This window comes from Staurois parvus, unplaced genomic scaffold, assembly GCF_062004578.1.
Source record: "Staurois parvus isolate SC_StPar_1 unplaced genomic scaffold, SC_StPar_1.0 ptg000301l, whole genome shotgun sequence".
Classification (NCBI taxonomy): Eukaryota; Metazoa; Chordata; class Amphibia; order Anura; family Ranidae; genus Staurois; species Staurois parvus.
Window position 1 is genome coordinate 410069 of NW_028318097.1, and position 18863 is coordinate 428931.

The 18863-nt window shown below is 44.7% G+C and overlaps 1 protein-coding gene across 1 annotated transcript in view; it reads right to left on the bottom strand.

Moving 5' to 3' along the window:
- LOC149457847 (uncharacterized) overlaps positions 1-18863 on the bottom strand; it is a 192233-nt gene that overhangs the window by 144495 nt on the left and 28875 nt on the right. The window contains 1 exon segment of the mRNA XM_089683085.1: positions 17497-17978. Coding sequence (XP_089539211.1) covers positions 17497-17978 — 482 coding nt within the window.

The following is an 18863-nucleotide window of genomic DNA, read 5'->3' on the forward strand; positions in this document are numbered from 1 at the left end:
TGTGCAAGGAGGAACAGGAAGAGCCCTGTCAGAACCCTACAAAATGAGCTCCAGCAGGCCACTGGTGTGAATGTCTCTGACCAAACAATCTGAAACAGACTTCATGAGGGTGGCCTGAGGGCCCGACGTCCTCTAGTGGGCCTTGTGCTCACTGCCCGGCACCATAGAACTCAACTGGCATTCACCATTGAACACCAGAATTGGTAGGTCCACCACTGGCGCCCTGTACTTTTCACAGATGAGAGCAGGTTCACCCTGAGCACGTGACAGACATGAAAGGGTCTGGAGAAGCCGTGGAGAACGTTATGCTTCCTGTAACATGGTTCAGCATGACCATTTTGATGGTGGGTCAGTGATGGTCTGGGGAGGCAAATCCATGGAGGGACACACAGACCTCTACAGGCTAGACAATGATACTCTGACTGCCATCAGATATGGGGATGAAATTCTTAGACCCATTGTCAGACCCTACGCTGGTGCAGTGGGTCCTGGGTTCCTCTTGGTGCACGACAATGCCCGGCCTCATGTGCGGAGAGTATGCAGGCAGTTCCTGGAGGATGAAAGAATTGATACCATTGAATGGTCCCCACACTCACCTGACCTAAATCCAATAGAACACCTCTGGGATGTCATGTTTCGGCCTATCCAACACCACCAGGTTTCACCTCAGAATGTCCAAGAGCTCAGTGATGCCCTGGTCCAGATCTGGGAGAAAATACATAATCCGTCATCTCCTTAGGAGCATGCCCCGATGTTGTCAGGCATGCATACAAGCACATGGGGGCCATACAAACTACTGAGGACCATTCTGAGTTGCTGCAATGAAATTTCAGCAAAATGGACTCGCTTGCTGCATCATTGTTTCACTTTGATTTTCAGGGTGTCTTTGAATTCAGTCCTGTAGGTCGACCATTTTCATTTCCATCCAACGATGGGGCGTCTTTACGTTTTTGTAAGTACAAAAAAGAAGGAATTGCGGCCATATTAGTCCACAGATCCGATTAATCGTATGTCCGTGATCCTGCTGTTACATATATGCCCAACATGGATCGGAAATGTACTGGAACGTCACTGGAGTGGTTATACCGGGACTATCCACCTCCCACCATCCAGGGATTTCTTCCGCTCTCCTGTCCTAACATGGACCAGCAATGTACTTGAACCTCGCTGGACTTTGAGCGGCTATACCAGGAGGTGGCTGCAGCTACAGGGATCATCCTGGTATCATTTTTTCAGCTGGCGGTCGGCTTTCATGTAAAAGCAATCCTAGAGGCTAATTAGCTGCTGGATCTATTTAACAAGCAGCTGGAAGGGCTCTCCCCCCTCCTCTCACCATCCATGGATTTCCTGGGCTCTCCTGTCCCACAGGGGAATCCAGGAATGCGGCCAGCAGTTCTGCAATCTGGAAGCTATGAGCATTTCATCATTTCAGTTTCATTGGATATTAAGGAGCCATTTTTAAAAAGGGAAAGCATCCGATCACACTGATCTTGGTGAGATCAGATGCGTCAAGGGCAGAGGAGAGATCTAGAGTCTAATAGACCTCAGATTTCTCAGAAAACAATACCTGTCACTGCCTATTGCTATCACAGGGGATATTTACATTCTCTGTGATAACAATAAAATTGATCCCCCCAAAAAAGGGACAGTGTAAAAATAAAAACAAATTATAAATTAAAAAAGAAATCACCACCAAAAAATTGCAACACCCACCATTGTATTCACTAGGGCCTCTACTTTAAAAACATATATATTTCTGGGGGGTTCAAAGAAATTTTCTAACAAAAAAAAATGTTTTTTCATCTTAACAAAAAATGTCAGAAAAGTGTTCTTCAAGTTGTTAGAAGAGTGGGTGATGTGTGGCAGAAACTGCTAATGTTGGCTCTGAGATGCCAGGATAGTAGAAGCCCCCCCCCCCCCCAAAATGACCCCTTTTTGGAAAGTAGACACTCCAAGGTATTTGCTAAGTGGCATGGGGAGTATTTTGCAGATCTCATTTGTTGCCTCAAGTTTTTAGAAAATGAAGAATGAAAACAAAAATACATTTTTTCTTTTCTTTTTCAAAACCCTGTGACAAAAATGATAACTGCAAAATACTCACCATGCCTCTTATTAAATTCCTTGGGATGTCTACCTCTAAGGGGCCTACCTCTAAGGGGTCATTTAGGGGGTGTTTGTACTATCCTGGCATTTTAGGGTCTTCGAAAATGTAATAGATAGTGGAAAAAATTCTCTCTCATGTGGTATCCCCATACTCAGAAGATGTAGCAGAATGTGTTTTGTGGTGTTATTCCACATATAGCCATGACATCTGTGATCAATATATAATTTAAGTCACAACTTTGTGTAAAAACAAAAAAAAAAAAAAAATTTTAATTTTCCAAAAATTTGTCGCAAAAAATTAAAATCCATTCCATGGACTCAACATGCCTCTCAGAAAATTCCTTGGGGGTGTCTACTTTCCCCATTTGGTCATTTGGGGTGTTTGTACTATCCTGGCCTTTTAGCACCTTAAGAAATGTGATTGACAGTCAGAAAGTAAAAGTAAATTGCAGTATATATACCATAGTTTGTAGATGCTATAACTTTCACACAAGCCAATTAATATACATGTATTGGGATTTTTTTTACCAAAGACATGTGGCAGAATACATTTTGGCCTACATGTATGACTAACTTTGAATTCATTGTATATTTTTTATAACCAAAAGTAGAAAATATGTTTTTTTTTCAACATTTTCGGTCTTTTTTTGTTTATATCACAAAAAAAGAAACTCAGTGGTGATAAAATACCACCAAAAGAAACTCTACTTGTGTGAAAAAAAGGCATACATTTTGTTTGGGTACAGCGTTGCATAGCCACACAATTACCAGTTGAAACAGCACAGCGCCAAATAGCAAAAACATGGCTTGGTCATTAAGGGGGGTGAATCCTCCGGAGGGCAATTGGCTATAAGAGACCCTCCATGATAACAATGATCTTTAATAGTATATTTAATAAAACCATGTTTAATCTCCATTAACTGTCAATTCCAATGCTGGATATCGCAGATCGCTATGTGGAACCTTTTATTATTTCATCCACCTTTCAACCAAAATGAACATGTCCTGTAAGAAGGTGAAAAGTCCTGGAAGAAGGTGACAAGTGTGGAAGAGCAGAGTTTGGGGGGAGATACAATGAACATTGTACAATAAAGTTAACTGAAAAGAGAGATAAGTGGTCATGCCTCCTTTGTATTTATTGTTGGAGCATTTCTGGGGAATAGACCGACCCCGTTGTTGGATTCATCTCCAGTGACTGGTGAGTGCAGTCAGGGCCACCCCAGTAATACCATTTCCCTGTGTTGTTCAATATACAGAGCTGACTGAAGTAACCCTAAACAATAAACCTGTGCTGGGCTGTGAGACTGACTACTCCTACTTCACTAACATTGCTGAGCAATAGGCGGCTACAAATCCAGAAGTAGTGTAAGAATGCTCCTAATAAACAATGATAATAATAATCAATCCCACAAAGATCAGTGAACTAATATATACATAAATAATGACAATAATATACATGACCATACAGTGAATAATAAGTGCCAAAGTGAGTGAAAAAAACAACATGATCAATACAAATATGAAAACAAAATGATGGAACCAATGATGAAACGCGTAGGAAGGAGCACTGAGCCTCTGGTGTCCATTCAGCATGGAAGGTCTGTGTCTCGCTGTCAGTTGGATCATCCAATGTGGGGGACTGCTGGAGTAACCCCAACCTAAGACTACATACAGAGTTCAAAGTCTTTGCATTTGTTTTTATTGTAGGTGTGGTTTTGAAAATTACTTGGCCATTTTAAACAGGGAGCACTAGGTGTACTTTATATATGTTTTATGGTTGGGAATGAGGCATTTTCTCATTCTTCAGTGCAGATGATCCCGGCTACTTAATGGGAACCATGTCAAACAATAAAAGAGAACAATTCCCAGCTCAACTTACCAACCAGCTTGTAAACAAACCAAATTTTGTAGAGTTAGGAACTGTAGAATATCGGGGTGCCGTGAAGAGGCTCTGCAGCTTACACATGTATTTGCAAATATGTGCCAACTAAACCTCTGTTTTTAACGCATACTGTTAGACTGGCTAATTTGGTTTGTTTGCAGGCTGGTTGGTAAGTTGAGCTGGGAATTTTTCTCTTTTATTGTTTGACATGTGTCGCCCTTCCATGTGCTCCTTGCTGTGAAGGCCAGTTATAGACTGGGGCAGTGTCCATTTTTTGCACTTAATGGGAACCAGCCTGACTACCCCTTTTATAATTTAGAAGGTGAGAGTCTGTCCCTTTGCCTCCTTGGTGGAGGAACACAAAACTCTTTCACGTGAATTGATGTTTGACATATTTGGAAGATTTACTTGTTTATGTTCTTTTATTGAGCAGATATCTGTACTGTACAGAACACTGGGAAGGTGTCCTGGATGGCAGATATTGTCCTCCGGTCAATTAATCAGATTTACTTTAAGGGGGGCAGTTTTGGGAGACATTACCTAGTTCTCACCCATGTAGGGAGTGGTGTTTTCCTAGACAGAGGACTGATTTCCAGTACTCTCTGGATTGATACGTCTGTATTAGGGACCCAGAATTTCAGAAGTTCAAAGAGTTTTGGGTGGGTAGAACCTCCATAGCCTGACTACCAGGACCCTGGTCTCAAAGGGGTTAAGCCCCAGGCAGGGGAGGCTTGAAAGGCAGCAGGGTGAAATCAGCACCTGTGACAGGGGGCAGTGTGGAGTCGCTCAAGTTGTAAGCAAAGATTGATACTCTTGGGAACTAATACATAATCTGCTGAACCCCTGAGGCCCACCCAGCACACCAAATCAGAGGAACCCTACCCCAGTATGGGGGGACCAAGAGTCTGGTGGTGAGCCAGTTGTATGATATGTTGTTTTGGAGGAATTAAAGTATAACTAAAGGTAGTTTTAGATGGAGTGGAGAGGGTTTAGAACACATATTAGGTTTTTATTGCTGCCTGTGCCCCGTTGGGGATATTCCCAACCCCCCCCCCCCCCCCACTATTTGTCCTGATTACTATTATCATTGAAAGTGAAAGCAAATCCCAAAATTGTCCCCAAAAAAGTAATAGAGCGGAAATCTTCCAATGGGGACGCTAGTTCTGTTGACTTGGGGGCCCTAAGGGATTCCCTTAATATGCAGAGATTTAATCTCACTTCCTCTTTTGGCAATGGGACAGGAAGTGAAGGGAAATCTTCCCAACAGGACACAGAAAAAAAATCCTACAGGGTTCATTATACTTCCTTACTGTCCAAGGTAGAATAAAAACTTTTACCTTTATTAAAAAAAAGTTTGCTTTTAAAAACGGCTGCTGGTGATCTCAGGCCCATATCACAGTACTGATCACATTATTTGTTCACTCTCTTTAGCACATATTATTAACCACATGCAGTATGATATTGTATTATTATAGTTTATATAACTGTTTACTGATCTTTGTGGGATCAATCATTATTACTAGAGATGAGCGAATCGAAGTAGGCGAAGTGGAATTCGTTTCGAATAATAGAAAAATTTTGATTTGCGCCGAATCCGAAAATTAGCTTACTTCGGATGCGCGAATCAAAATTTTTCCTAAAATGGCGGCGACATGTGCGGCGACGGAGCGGGGATGTCTGGGAAGGCGCGCAGATAAGGCGCGCTGACCCATAATGCATTCATTAATGACATGTGATCGCATTAGCCAATCAGCAGCCAGCCAGCCAGCACTGTGTAATGGTCGAGCTATAAATGGCGGCCATTTTAGAATTCTCCATTTGCCTCCAGTCATTCAAGAGAGGCAGACCGCTCTGTATTAGGGACAGAGTTAGGGCCACAGAAACGTTACTTAGGGACAGAGAAACGTTACTTAGGGCCACAGAAACGTTACTTAGGGACAGAGAAACGTTACTTAGGGCCACAGAAACGTTACTTAGGGACAGAGAAACGTTACTTAGGGCCACAGAAACGTTACTTAGGGCCACAGAAACGTTACTTAGGGCCACAGAATCGTTACTTAGGGCCACAGAATCGTTACTTAGGGCCACAGAAACGTTACTTAGGGCCACAGAAACGTTACTTAGGGCCACAGAATCGTTACTTAGGGGCACAGAAACGTTACTTAGGGCCACAGAACCGTTACTTAGGGCCACAGAAACGTTACTCAGGGACAGACACAGAATTGTTACTCAGGGACAGACACAGAATTGTTACTGAGGGACACAGAATTGTTACTGAGGGACACAGAATTGTTACTCAGGGACAGACACAGAATTGTTACTCAGGGACAGACAGAATTGTTACTGAGGGACACAGAATTGTTACTGAGGGACACAGAATTGTTACTGAGGGACACAGAACTGTTACTCAGGGACACAGAACTATTACTCAGGGACACAGAACTGTTACTCAGGGACACAGAACTGTTACTCAGGGACAGACACAGAATTGTTACTGAGGGACACAGAATTGTTAGTGAGGGACACAGAATTGTTACTGAGGGACACAGAATTGTTACTCAGGGACAGACAAAGAATTGTTACTGAGGGACACCGAATTGTTACTGAGGGACACAGAATTGTTACTCAGGGACGCAGAACTGTTACTCAGGGACAGACACAGAATTGTTACTGAGGGACACCGAATTGTTACTGAGGGACACAGAATTGTTACTCAGGGACAGACACAGAATTGTTACTGAGGGACACAGAATTGTTACTGAGGGACACAGAATTGTTACTGAGGGACACAGAACTGTTACTCAGGGACACAGAACTGTTACTCAGGGACATAGAACTGTTACTCAGGGACAGACACAGAATTGTTACTGAGGGACACAGAATTGTTACTCAGGGACAGACACAGAATTGTTACTCAGGGACAGACACAGAATTGTTACTGAAGGACACAGAATTGTTACTGAGGGACACAGAATTGTTACTGAGGGACACAGAACTGTTACTCAGGGACACAGAACTGTTACTCAGGGACAGACACAGAATTGTTACTGAGGGACACAGAATTGTTATTGAGGGACACAGAATTGTTACTCAGGGACACAGATTTGTTACTGAGGGACAGACACAGAATTGTTACTGAGGGACACAGAACTGTTACTCAGGGACACAGAATTGTTACTCAGGGACACAGAATTGTTACTGAGGGACACAGAATTGTTACTCAGGGACACAGAATTGTTACTCAGGGACAGACACAGAATTGTTACTGAGGGACACAGAATTGTTACTGAGGGACACAAAATTGTTACTGAGGGACACAGAATTGTTACTCAGGGACACAGAATTACTGAGGGACACAGAATTGTTACTGAGGGACACAAAATTGTTACTGAGGGACACAGAATTGTTACTCAGGGACACAGAATTACTGAGGGACACAGAATTGTTACTGAGGGACACAGAATTATTACTCAGGGACACAGAATTGTTACTCGGGGACAGACACAGAATTGTTACTGAGGGACACAGAATTGTTACTGAGGGACACAGAATTGTTACTGAGGGACACAGAATTGTTACTCAGGGACACAGAATTGTTACTGAGGGACACAGAATTGTTACTGAGGGACACAGAATTGTTACTCAGGGACAGACACAGAATTGTTACTCAGGGACACAGAACTGTTACTCAGGGACACAGAACTGTTACTCAGGGACAGACACAGAATTGTTACTGAAGGACACAGAATTGTTACTGAGGGACACAGAATTGTTACTCAGGGACAGACAAAGAATTGTTACTGAGGGACACAGAACTGTTACTCAGGGACACAGAACTGTTACTCAGGGACACAGAACTGTTACTCAGGGACAGACACAGAATTGTTACTGAGGGACACAGCATTGTTACTCAGGGACACAGAACTATTACTCAGGGACACAGAACTGTTACTCAGGGACACAGAACTGTTACTCAGGGACAGACACAGAATTGTTACTGAGGGACACAGAATTGTTAGTGAGGGACACAGAATTGTTACTGAGGGACACAGAATTGTTACTCAGGGACAGACACAGAATTGTTACTGAGGGACACCGAATTGTTACTGAGGGACACAGAATTGTTACTCAGGGATGCAGAACTGTTACTCAGGGACAGACACAGAATTGTTACTGAGGGACACAGAATTGTTACTCAGGGACACAGAATTGTTACTCAGGGACAGACACATAATTGTTACTGAGGTACACAGAATTGTTACTGAGAGACACAGAATTGTTACTGAGGGACACAGAACTGTTACTCAGGGACACAGAACTGTTACTCAGGGACATAGAACTGTTACTCAGGGACAGACACAGAATTGTTACTGAGGGACACAGAATTGTTACTCAGGGACAGACACAGAATTGTTACTCAGGGACAGACACAGAATTGTTACTGAGGGACACAGAATTGTTACTGAGGGACACAGAATTGTTACTGAGGGACACAGAACTGTTACTCAGGGACACAGAACTGTTACTCAGGGACAGACACAGAATTGTTACTGAGGGACACAGAATTGTTACTGAGGGACACAGAATTGTTACTCAGGGACACAGATTTGTTACTGAGGGACAGACACAGAATTGTTACTGAGGGACACAGAACTGTTACTCAGGGACACAGAATTGTTACTCAGGGACACAGAACTGTTACTCAGGGACAGACACAGAATTGTTACTGAGGGACACAGAATTGTTACTGAGGGACATAAAATTGTTACTGAGGGACACAGAATTGTTACTCAGGGACACAGAATTACTGAGGGACACAGAATTGTTACTGAGGGACACAGAATTATTACTCAGGGACACAGAATTGTTACTCGGGGACAGACACAGAATTGTTACTGAGGGACACAGAATTGTTACTGAGGGACACAGAATTGTTACTGAGGGAAACAGAATTGTTACTCAGGGACACAGAATTGTTACTGAGGGACACATAATTGTTACTGAGGGACACATAATTGTTACTCAGGGACAGACACAGAATTGTTACTCAGGGACACAGAACTGTTACTCAGGGACACAGAACTGTTACTCAGGGACACAGAACTGTTACTCAGGGACAGACACAGAATTGTTACTGAGGGACACAGAATTGTTACTCAGGGACAGACACAGAATTGTTACTGAGGGACACAGAACTGTTACTCAGGGACACAGAACTGTTACTCAGGGACACAGAACTGTTACTCAGGGACACAGAACTGTTACTCAGGGACAGACACAGAATTGTTACTGAGGGACACAGCATTGTTACTCAGGGACACAGAATTGTTACTGAGGGACACAGAATTGTTACTGAGGGACACAGAATTGTTACTGAGGGACACAGAACTGTTACTCAGGGACACAGAACTGTTACTCAGGGACAGACACAGAATTGTTACTGAGGGACACAGAATTGTTACTGAGGGACACAGAATTGTTACTCAGGGTTACAGATTTGTTACTGAGGGACAGACACAGAATTGTTACTGAGGGACACAGAACTGTTACTCAGGGACAGTCACAGAATTGTTACTGAGGGACACAGAATTGTTACTGAGGGACACAGAATTGTTACTCAGGGACACAGATTTGTTACTGAGGGACAGACACAGAATTGTTACTGAGGGACACAGAACTGTTACTCAGGGACACAGAATTGTTACTCAGGGACACAGAATTGTTACTGAGGGACACAGAATTGTTACTCAGGGACAGACACAGAATTGTTACTGAGGGACACAGAATTGTTACTGAGGGACACAAAATTGTTACTGAGGGACACAGAATTGTTACTCAGGGACACAGAATTACTGAGGGACACAGAATTGTTACTGAGGGACACAAAATTGTTACTGAGGGACACAGAATTGTTACTCAGGGACACAGAATTACTGAGGGACACAGAATTGTTACTGAGGGACACAGAATTATTACTCAGGGACACAGAATTGTTACTCGGGGACAGACACAGAATTGTTACTGAGGGACACAGAATTGTTACTGAGGGACACAGAATTGTTACTGAGGGACACAGAATTGTTACTCAGGGACACAGAATTGTTACTGAGGGACACAGAATTGTTACTGAGGGACACAGAATTGTTACTCAGGGACAGACACAGAATTGTTACTCAGGGACACAGAACTGTTACTCAGGGACACAGAACTGTTACTCAGGGACAGACACAGAATTGTTACTGAGGGACACAGAATTGTTACTGAGGGACACAGAATTGTTACTCAGGGACATACACAGAATTGTTACTGAGGGACACAGAACTGTTACTCAGGGACACAGAACTGTTACTCAGGGACACAGAACTGTTACTCAGGGACACAGAACTGTTACTCAGGGACAGACACAGAATTGTTACTGAGGGACACAGCATTGTTACTCAGGGACACAGAACTATTACTCAGGGACACAGAACTGTTACTCAGGGACACAGAACTGTTACTCAGGGACACAGAACTGTTACTCAAGGACAGACACAGAATTGTTACTGAGGGACACAGAATTGTTAGTGAGGGACACAGAATTGTTACTGAGGGACACAGAATTGTTACTCAGGGACAGACACAGAATTGTTACTCAGGGATACCGAATTGTTACTGAGGGACACAGAATTGTTACTCAGGGATGCAGAACTGTTACTCAGGGACAGACACAGAATTGTTACTGAGGGACACCGAATTGTTACTGAGGGACACAGAATTGTTACTCAGGGACAGACACAGAATTGTTACTGAGGGACACAGAATTGTTACTGAGAGACACAGAATTGTTACTGAGGGACACAGAACTGTTACTCAGGGACACAGAACTGTTACTCAGGGACAGACACAGAATTGTTACTGAGGGACACAAAATTGTTACTGAGGGACACAGAATTGTTACTCAGGGACACAGATTTGTTACTGAGGGACAGACACAGAATTGTTACTGAGGGACACAGAACTGTTACTCAGGGACACAGAATTGTTACTCAGGGACACAGAATTGTTACTGAGGGACACAGAATTGTTACTCAGGGACACAGAATTGTTACTCAGGGACAGACACAGAATTGTTACTGAGGGACACAGAATTGTTACTGAGGGACACAAAATTGTTACTGAGGGACACAGAATTGTTACTCAGGGACACAGAATTACTGAGGGACACAGAATTGTTACTGAGGGACACAGAATTATTACTCAGGGACACAGAATTGTTACTCGGGGACAGACACAGAATTGTTACTGAGGGACACAGAATTGTTACTGAGGGACACAGAATTGTTACTGAGGGACACAGAATTGTTACTCAGGGACACAGAATTGTTACTGAGGGACACAGAATTGTTACTGAGGGACACATAATTGTTACTCAGGGACAGACACAGAATTGTTACTCAGGGACACAGAACTGTTACTCAGGGACACAGAACTGTTACTCAGGGACACAGAACTGTTACTCAGGGACACAGAACTGTTACTCAGGGACACAGAACTGTTACTCAGGGACACATAACTGTTACTCAGGGACAGACACAGAATTGTTACTGAGGGACACAGAATTGTTACTGAGGGACACAGAATTGTTACTCAGGGACAGACACAGAATTGTTACTGAGGGACACAGAACTGTTACTCAGGGACACAGAACTGTTACTCAGGGACACAGAACTGTTACTCAGGGACAGACACAGAATTGTTACTGAGGGACACAGCATTGTTACTCAGGGACACAGAATTGTTACTGAGGGACACAGAATTGTTACTGAGGGACACAGAATTGTTACTGAGGGACACAGAATTGTTACTGAGGGACACAGAACTGTTACTCAGGGACACAGAACTGTTACTCAGGGACAGACACAGAATTGTTACTGAGGGACACAGAATTGTTACTGAGGGACACAGAATTGTTACTCAGGGACACAGATTTGTTACTGAGGGACAGACACAGAATTGTTACTGAGGGACACAGAACTGTTACTCAGGGACACAGAATTGTTACTCAGGGACACAGAATTGTTACTGAGGGACACAGAATTGTTACTCAGGGACACAGAATTGTTACTGAGGGACACAGAATTGTTACTGAGGGACACAGAACTGTTACTCAGGGACACAGAACTGTTACTCAGGGACAGACACAGAATTGTTACTGAGGGACACAGAATTGTTACTGAGGGACACAGAATTGTTACTCAGGGACACAGATTTGTTACTGAGGGACAGACACAGAATTGTTACTGAGGGACACAGAACTGTTACTCAGGGACACAGAATTGTTACTCAGGGACACAGAATTGTTACTGAGGGACACAGAATTGTTACTCAGGGACACAGAATTTTTACTCAGGGACAGACACAGAATTGTTACTGAGGGACACAGAATTGTTACTGAGGGACACAAAATTGTTACTGAGGGACACAGAATTGTTACTCAGGGACACAGAATTACTGAGGGACACAGAATTGTTACTGAGGGACACATAATTATTACTCAGGGACACAGAATTGTTACTCGGGGACAGACACAGAATTGTTACTGAGGGACACAGAATTGTTACTGAGGGACACAGAATTGTTACTGAGGGACACAGAATTGTTACTGAGGGACACAGAATTGTTACTCAGGGACAGACACAGAATTGTTACTGAGGGACACAGAACTGTTACTCAGGGACACAGAACTGTTACTCAGGGACACAGAACTGTTACTCAGGGACAGACACAGAATTGTTACTGAGGGACACAGCATTGTTACTCAGGGACACAGAATTGTTACTGAGGGACACAGAATTGTTACTGAGGGACACAGAACTGTTACTCAGGGACACAGAACTGTTACTCAGGGACACAGAACTGTTACTCAGGGACACAGAACTGTTACTCAGGGACAGACACAGAATTGTTACTGAGGGACACAGCATTGTTACTCAGGGACACAGAATTGTTACTGAGGGACACAGAATTGTTACTGAGGGACACAGAATTGTTACTGAGGGACACAGAATTGTTACTCAGGGACACAAAATTGTTACTCAGGGACACAGAATTGTTACTCAGGGACAGACACAGAATTGTTACTGAGGGACACAGAATTGTTACTGAGGGACACAGAATTGTTACTGAGGGACACAGAATTGTTACTCAGGGACAGACACAGAATTGTTACTCAGGGACAGACACAGAATTGTTACTGAGGGACACAGAATTGTTACTGAGGGACACAGAATTGTTACTGAGGTACACAGAAGTGTTACTGAGGGACACAGAATTGTTACTCAGGGACACAGAATTGTTACTCAGGGACACAGAATCGTTGAATTAAAGAGTATGTCAGACAACATGCAGAGGAGTGGCAGAGGAAGCAATGTTTTAGGAGCGAGCAGACGTGGTAGCAGAGGAAGGGGTCGAGGCAGCACTAGTCGCAGCCAGAGGCCAGTGCTCCCGGTGTCATCCAGCGGTCGTGTCTCCACCGTCAACCCTGCCGTCATCGATTGGTTGGCTCGGTCGTCTTCCTCTTCCCAGGTCACCTCTGACACCTACAGCCAACGGTCGGTGTGTACGTCAGACACAACCGTTAGTTGGCATGGCCCGGGAGCAAGCCCACTGAAATCACGTGTCCTCTACCTGCCCCTGTCCTTTGCTGTTCCCTCACCAAGCGAAGTATCGCATGCTGTGGGCTCAGCCCCACTGTACAGTGAGGAAGAGCTAACAGAGGGCGGTCAGGAACGGGGGGAGACATCCACCTCTTCAGCAGCCAGGCGAAGAAGTACTGGCGAGGAGAGTGGCTCGGTAGCCGGTCTAGAGACAGGTCTGTCTCCTGACCCAGACGCAGCCGAGGGGGCTAGTAGTGAGGCGGAGACCCTACTTGATGATGAGGACGTTGATCGCACTTGGCAGCCTCGTCATCATCAGGCAATTTCTTCCGCATCATCAGGAGAAGAGGGTGCCAGCTTGGCAGCGAGCAAAACAGTCGGTGGGTTGTCCAGGAGGCAGCAGGGTCGCAGCAGTGTCAGTGGAGGCAAACGGCCATGGAGTAGAGCACCAGCTCTACTGCAGCCTACCACCACGGCCAGTAGTGGTGCCGGTGTGCACGGAGGAAGTAGCAGTCAGCCAGTGAGGAGTAGCGGGGACAAAGTTTCCTACTCGGCAGTGTGGCAATTTTTCGTCAAGCCGCCCGAGGAAGTAAACGTAGCCATATGTCGACTATGTGGCCAGAAAGTCAAGCGTGGCCAGGAGGCCCATGTTGGGACTACAGCGTTGCGTCAGCATATGCAGCGTCGCCATTTGGTGGCCTGGGAAAACCGTGATAAAGATACGGCGGTTCTGCCTGCCCCAGCCTCCGCTCCATCACCCGCTCCGTTACTTGCTCCTTCACCCGACGTCAATCGCCCTCTATCAGCCAGTCAAGGCTCCAACACCTCTGCTGAGGGGAGTTGTTCCGCTCGTTCAGATGCTCCTTCTCCTGCTACTCCTCTTCACGGATTCCGTCAGCAGTCTTTTTTGGAATCCGTTTCCAAGAGACAACAGTTTGCGAGCACGCACCCGACGGTGCAAAAGCTGAATGTCCTCCTGTCCAAGTTGCTGGTGCTGCAGTCCCTCCCTTTCCAAGTGGTGGACTCAGCACCTTTCCGAGAAATGATGGCTTGTGCCGCGCCGCGGTGGAGAGTGCCAAGCCGGCATTTTTTTGCCAAAAAGGCAGTGCCAGCCCTGCATTCACATGTAGAAGAGATGGTGGGCCAGTCTTAGAGCATGTCGGTCTCTGCCAAAGTGCACGGCAGCGCCGACGTGTGGAGCTGTAACTACGGTCAGGGACAGTACATGTCATTTACGGCACACTGGGTGAACGTGGTGCCGGCACAGCCGCACCAGCAACTTGGACAGGTCACGACGCTTTTGCCTCCACGTTTGCACGTCCTTGGTCCAGCAAACATGTCCGCCTCTACCACCTCTTCTTCCGCCGTGTCCTCAGCCGCCACCCCCGTGCCAAGTCCCATTACCCGACCGGCATATCACATGTGCAGGGCGCAACGGTGTCACGCTGTGCTGCACCTGGTATGCCTTGGCGAACGTAGTCACACAGGGGAGGAACTTCTGAGTGTAATGAACAGAGAAATCGACAGATGGCTGTCTCCGCGCAAACTGAAAATCGGAACCATGTTGACCGACAACGGAAAGAACATGGTGCCTGCTCTGCGTCAAGGAAGGTTGTGCCATGCGCCATGCATGGCTCACGTGTTCAATCTGGTTGTCAAGCGGTTCCTAAAATCCACCATCCCACTGCAAGACATCCTTAAAATGTCACGTAAACTTTGCATGCATTTCAGCCATTCCTACACCGCAAAGCACACCCTCATTGAGCTGCAGCGGCAGAACGGGATTCCACAGCATCGCCTGATCTGCGACGTTGCAACAAGGTGGAATTCAACCCTACACATGTTAGACCGCCTTTACGAACAGCGAAAGGCCATCACCGATTTCCTGATGTTACAAGCGGATAAAGGTACTCCCCTGTGTAACTTCGATGTCAGCCATTGGCAGCTAATGCGTGACACCTGCCGCTTGCTCAGGCCCTTTGAGGAGGCCACGCTATTCGGCAGTCGGCAGGACTATGGGATGAACGACGTCATTCCTCTGTTGCACGTCCTGGAACAAATGCTGTTAACAATGGCTGGTCAGGGTGCGGTAGACGTGGCGCACAGATCTCAACGCCACATGACCCCTGTGGGGGCAGGACAGGAAGAAGAGGAGGAGGTAGAGGAGGACATTTGTGCTCAGGAATTATTGAGTGAAATGGGTGGTTTTTCCACTCAGCGGACAGGAGTGGAGGAGCAGGAGCATCTGGTAGAGGAGGAGGAGGAGGAGACAGAGGACCCAGACGCACCGTGGCAGTATGCTGTGGAGATGGAGGCAGGGAGTCCCTCGCATTCCTTGGCACAAATGGCCCATAGCATGCTCGGTTGCTTGCGTAGCGACAGCCGAATAATAACCATCAGACAGAGGGATGACTTTTGGCTGTCCACCTTGTTGGACCCTCGCTACCGTTCAAAAATGGTGGCCTTTTTCACACCTGATGAGAGGGAGGCCAAAATAAAGTACTATAAAAACCACCTATGTAGTCAGTTGGTCTCTGCCTTTCTGCGCCAACGTCCATCCTCAGACACTGTGGGCCCTGTGCGCTCGCGTTCCGCTGCCATGGCAGCAGGGGAGGGGTGGGGTGGTAGGAACAGTGGCAGCTCCACCAGCAGCGTGGGTCCCTGTACGGCCTCCCATTGCTGCTGTCTCCATCGCCACACTCTGCCATGTGCCACTTTCAGGTCTCCTCACACTGATGCTGGGTTCCATTTTGTCATAGGGTGCTGTATGGCCTCCCATTGCTGCTGCCTCCACCGCCACACTGTGGCTCCAAACTCTGGTTTTGGCCCCGTGACTGCCCAAATGAGTGAAGTGTGCGGTGATTCTAAGATCGACGGCACTCATCTGCATGTCATACTGACTGACAGTATTATTTCTCTTCCCCAGCAGACTCCAAGGGCATTTAAATTAAAGGTACAGTGTTCTGCACTAATATAAAGGCTCTCTGAAGCCTAGAAACACCCTTTTATAAGTTAAATTCACAGCGAATATATTCGACTCGAATCAAATTTTTTCCACGAATTCGCCGAATCAGTCGAATCGAATTTTTGAATACTTCGCTCATCTCTAATTATTACGCAACTTTTGAATTTGTAATTTGCTGATTACTTGGAAATGTTAGTGCCTTAGGACTAGTCAGTCTCACAGCACGGTTTATTACAGGTTTATTTTCTATTATTTAGAAAGTAATAAGACCTTTGAGTATTGCTGCTTTTTAGTGTAATTGTTGCACACATTGTTGGGTGATAAGTCTAGGAATTGTTTTTTTATATAACTGGAGTAACATGTCAACTAATCCATACATTCATCAACAGTGTGATGTCCATTTATTGGAAGGTTTCCACATTTTGTATGACTTCTTTTTGCTATTCCATAGTTATAGCTATGAGCTGAGAAGAGAAGGGAATTGTTACTGCAACCTGACAGCAAAAGAGAATCACAGAGATAAAGGAATTGTAGAAACTAAATTGTAACAGCTAAGACAGGACACAGCAACAGTGTGATGTCCAGTTACTGGGATGTCTCCACATTTCATATGACCCTTCCCTTAGCCACTGTGTTATATCTATTAGCTGGTAAGAGTTGGGGAATTGCTACTGTTACAACCAATGATAATAGCACTCTGTTGTAAGATTTATGGCCATTGCTCTTTGCTGGCCTCCCTGTCTATGACCTCAGAACTGGATGTCATATAGTCACTAATCTCGTAATCACAGGATTTGATGATCTAAACCAATCCTGACTCATACAACTGGATTCTTCACTGGATGTTCTTCATTGGCATTGGCTCTCAGGCCTTTACAAATTCTAGATTATACTCAAGACTTACTTACATTTCTGATCTTGGTGGTGTTCACCATTAGTATGAAGGTTGCCGTTATTCTTAGACAGACTCCTGATTTGCCAATCACAGTGTATTTTGTGGGAGAGGGTGGAGGAGAAGGTCCTTGGGTGGTATGATCGGTGGGTAGCACAGTGGTACGATGTGTGGTGTGGGATTTGGTCCTTTTCTGACAATTATCATATTGTGGAGTTGTTATATTCTGCATAGTACCCGGTCTTGGTGTGACAGATTGACCCCCTCTGATGAACTCTGCAGGAGAGGGTGGAGGAGAAGGTCCTTGTGTTTCTCCGAAGTACTCTGTAGGAGAGGGTGGAGGAGAAGGTTCTTGTGTGTCTCCGATGTACTCTGTAGGAGAGGGTGGAGGAGAAGGTCCTTGTGTGGTATGATCGGTGAGTAGCACAGCGGTACGATGTGTGGTGTGGTGTTTGATGGAGGGTGGAGGAGAAGGTTCTTGTGTGTCTCCGATGTTCTCTGCAATCAAAACATCAGATGAAGACAAATGAGTGACATCTCAATGACAGCTACAGCTGAAATGATGAATAAATCAACAATCAATAAATCTATTTTCCTGGATCATAAACAATGATCGCTTATCACTTGTGCATGTCCCAGATTTCAGATACTTTGGAGACTTTTGTTATATTCATTGAATATACGGCCAGAGATTTTTCTTTTTTTTTTAGGAATAAAGTAGGGAAAGGTTTAAACCCCTGTGAGTTTTTTTTTATGTCCTAAACACAGATTTATCTTTAATTACTGTCAGAGGAATGTCAGGAGAGAGGAGGAATGCCAAGAGCAGAGAACTCTCTAGAAAAATAAGACAAAATCCCCTCTTAGAGAGCTGTCACCAGAACAAATGTCCTACTGGAAGATTTCTCCTCAATTCCTATTTTTTTTATTAAGAAAAGATATGCAGCAGAATACATTTTGACCTAAATTTATGACGAAATTTGATATTTTTTTGATTTTTTTTAGTGGACATGTTTAACCTCTTGAGGATTTACCTCCCTTAATGACCAGGCCTCTTTTCGCTACTCAGCACTGCACTACTTCAACTGATAATTGCGCGGTCATGCAATGCTTTACCCAAACAAACTTTACGTCCTTTTTTTCACACAAATAGAGCTTTCTTTTGGTGGTATTTGATCACCTTTGCACTTATTTTTTGCGCTATAAACAAGAAGACTGAAATTTTTGAAGAAAAACGATAGTTTTTACTTTTAGCTATAAAAAATATATAGTAAACTCAAAGTTAATTATACATTTAGACCAAAATGTATTCTGCTATATGTTTTTGGTAGTAAAAATCCCAATAAGTGTATATTGATTTTTGTGGAAGTTATAGTGTCTACAAAC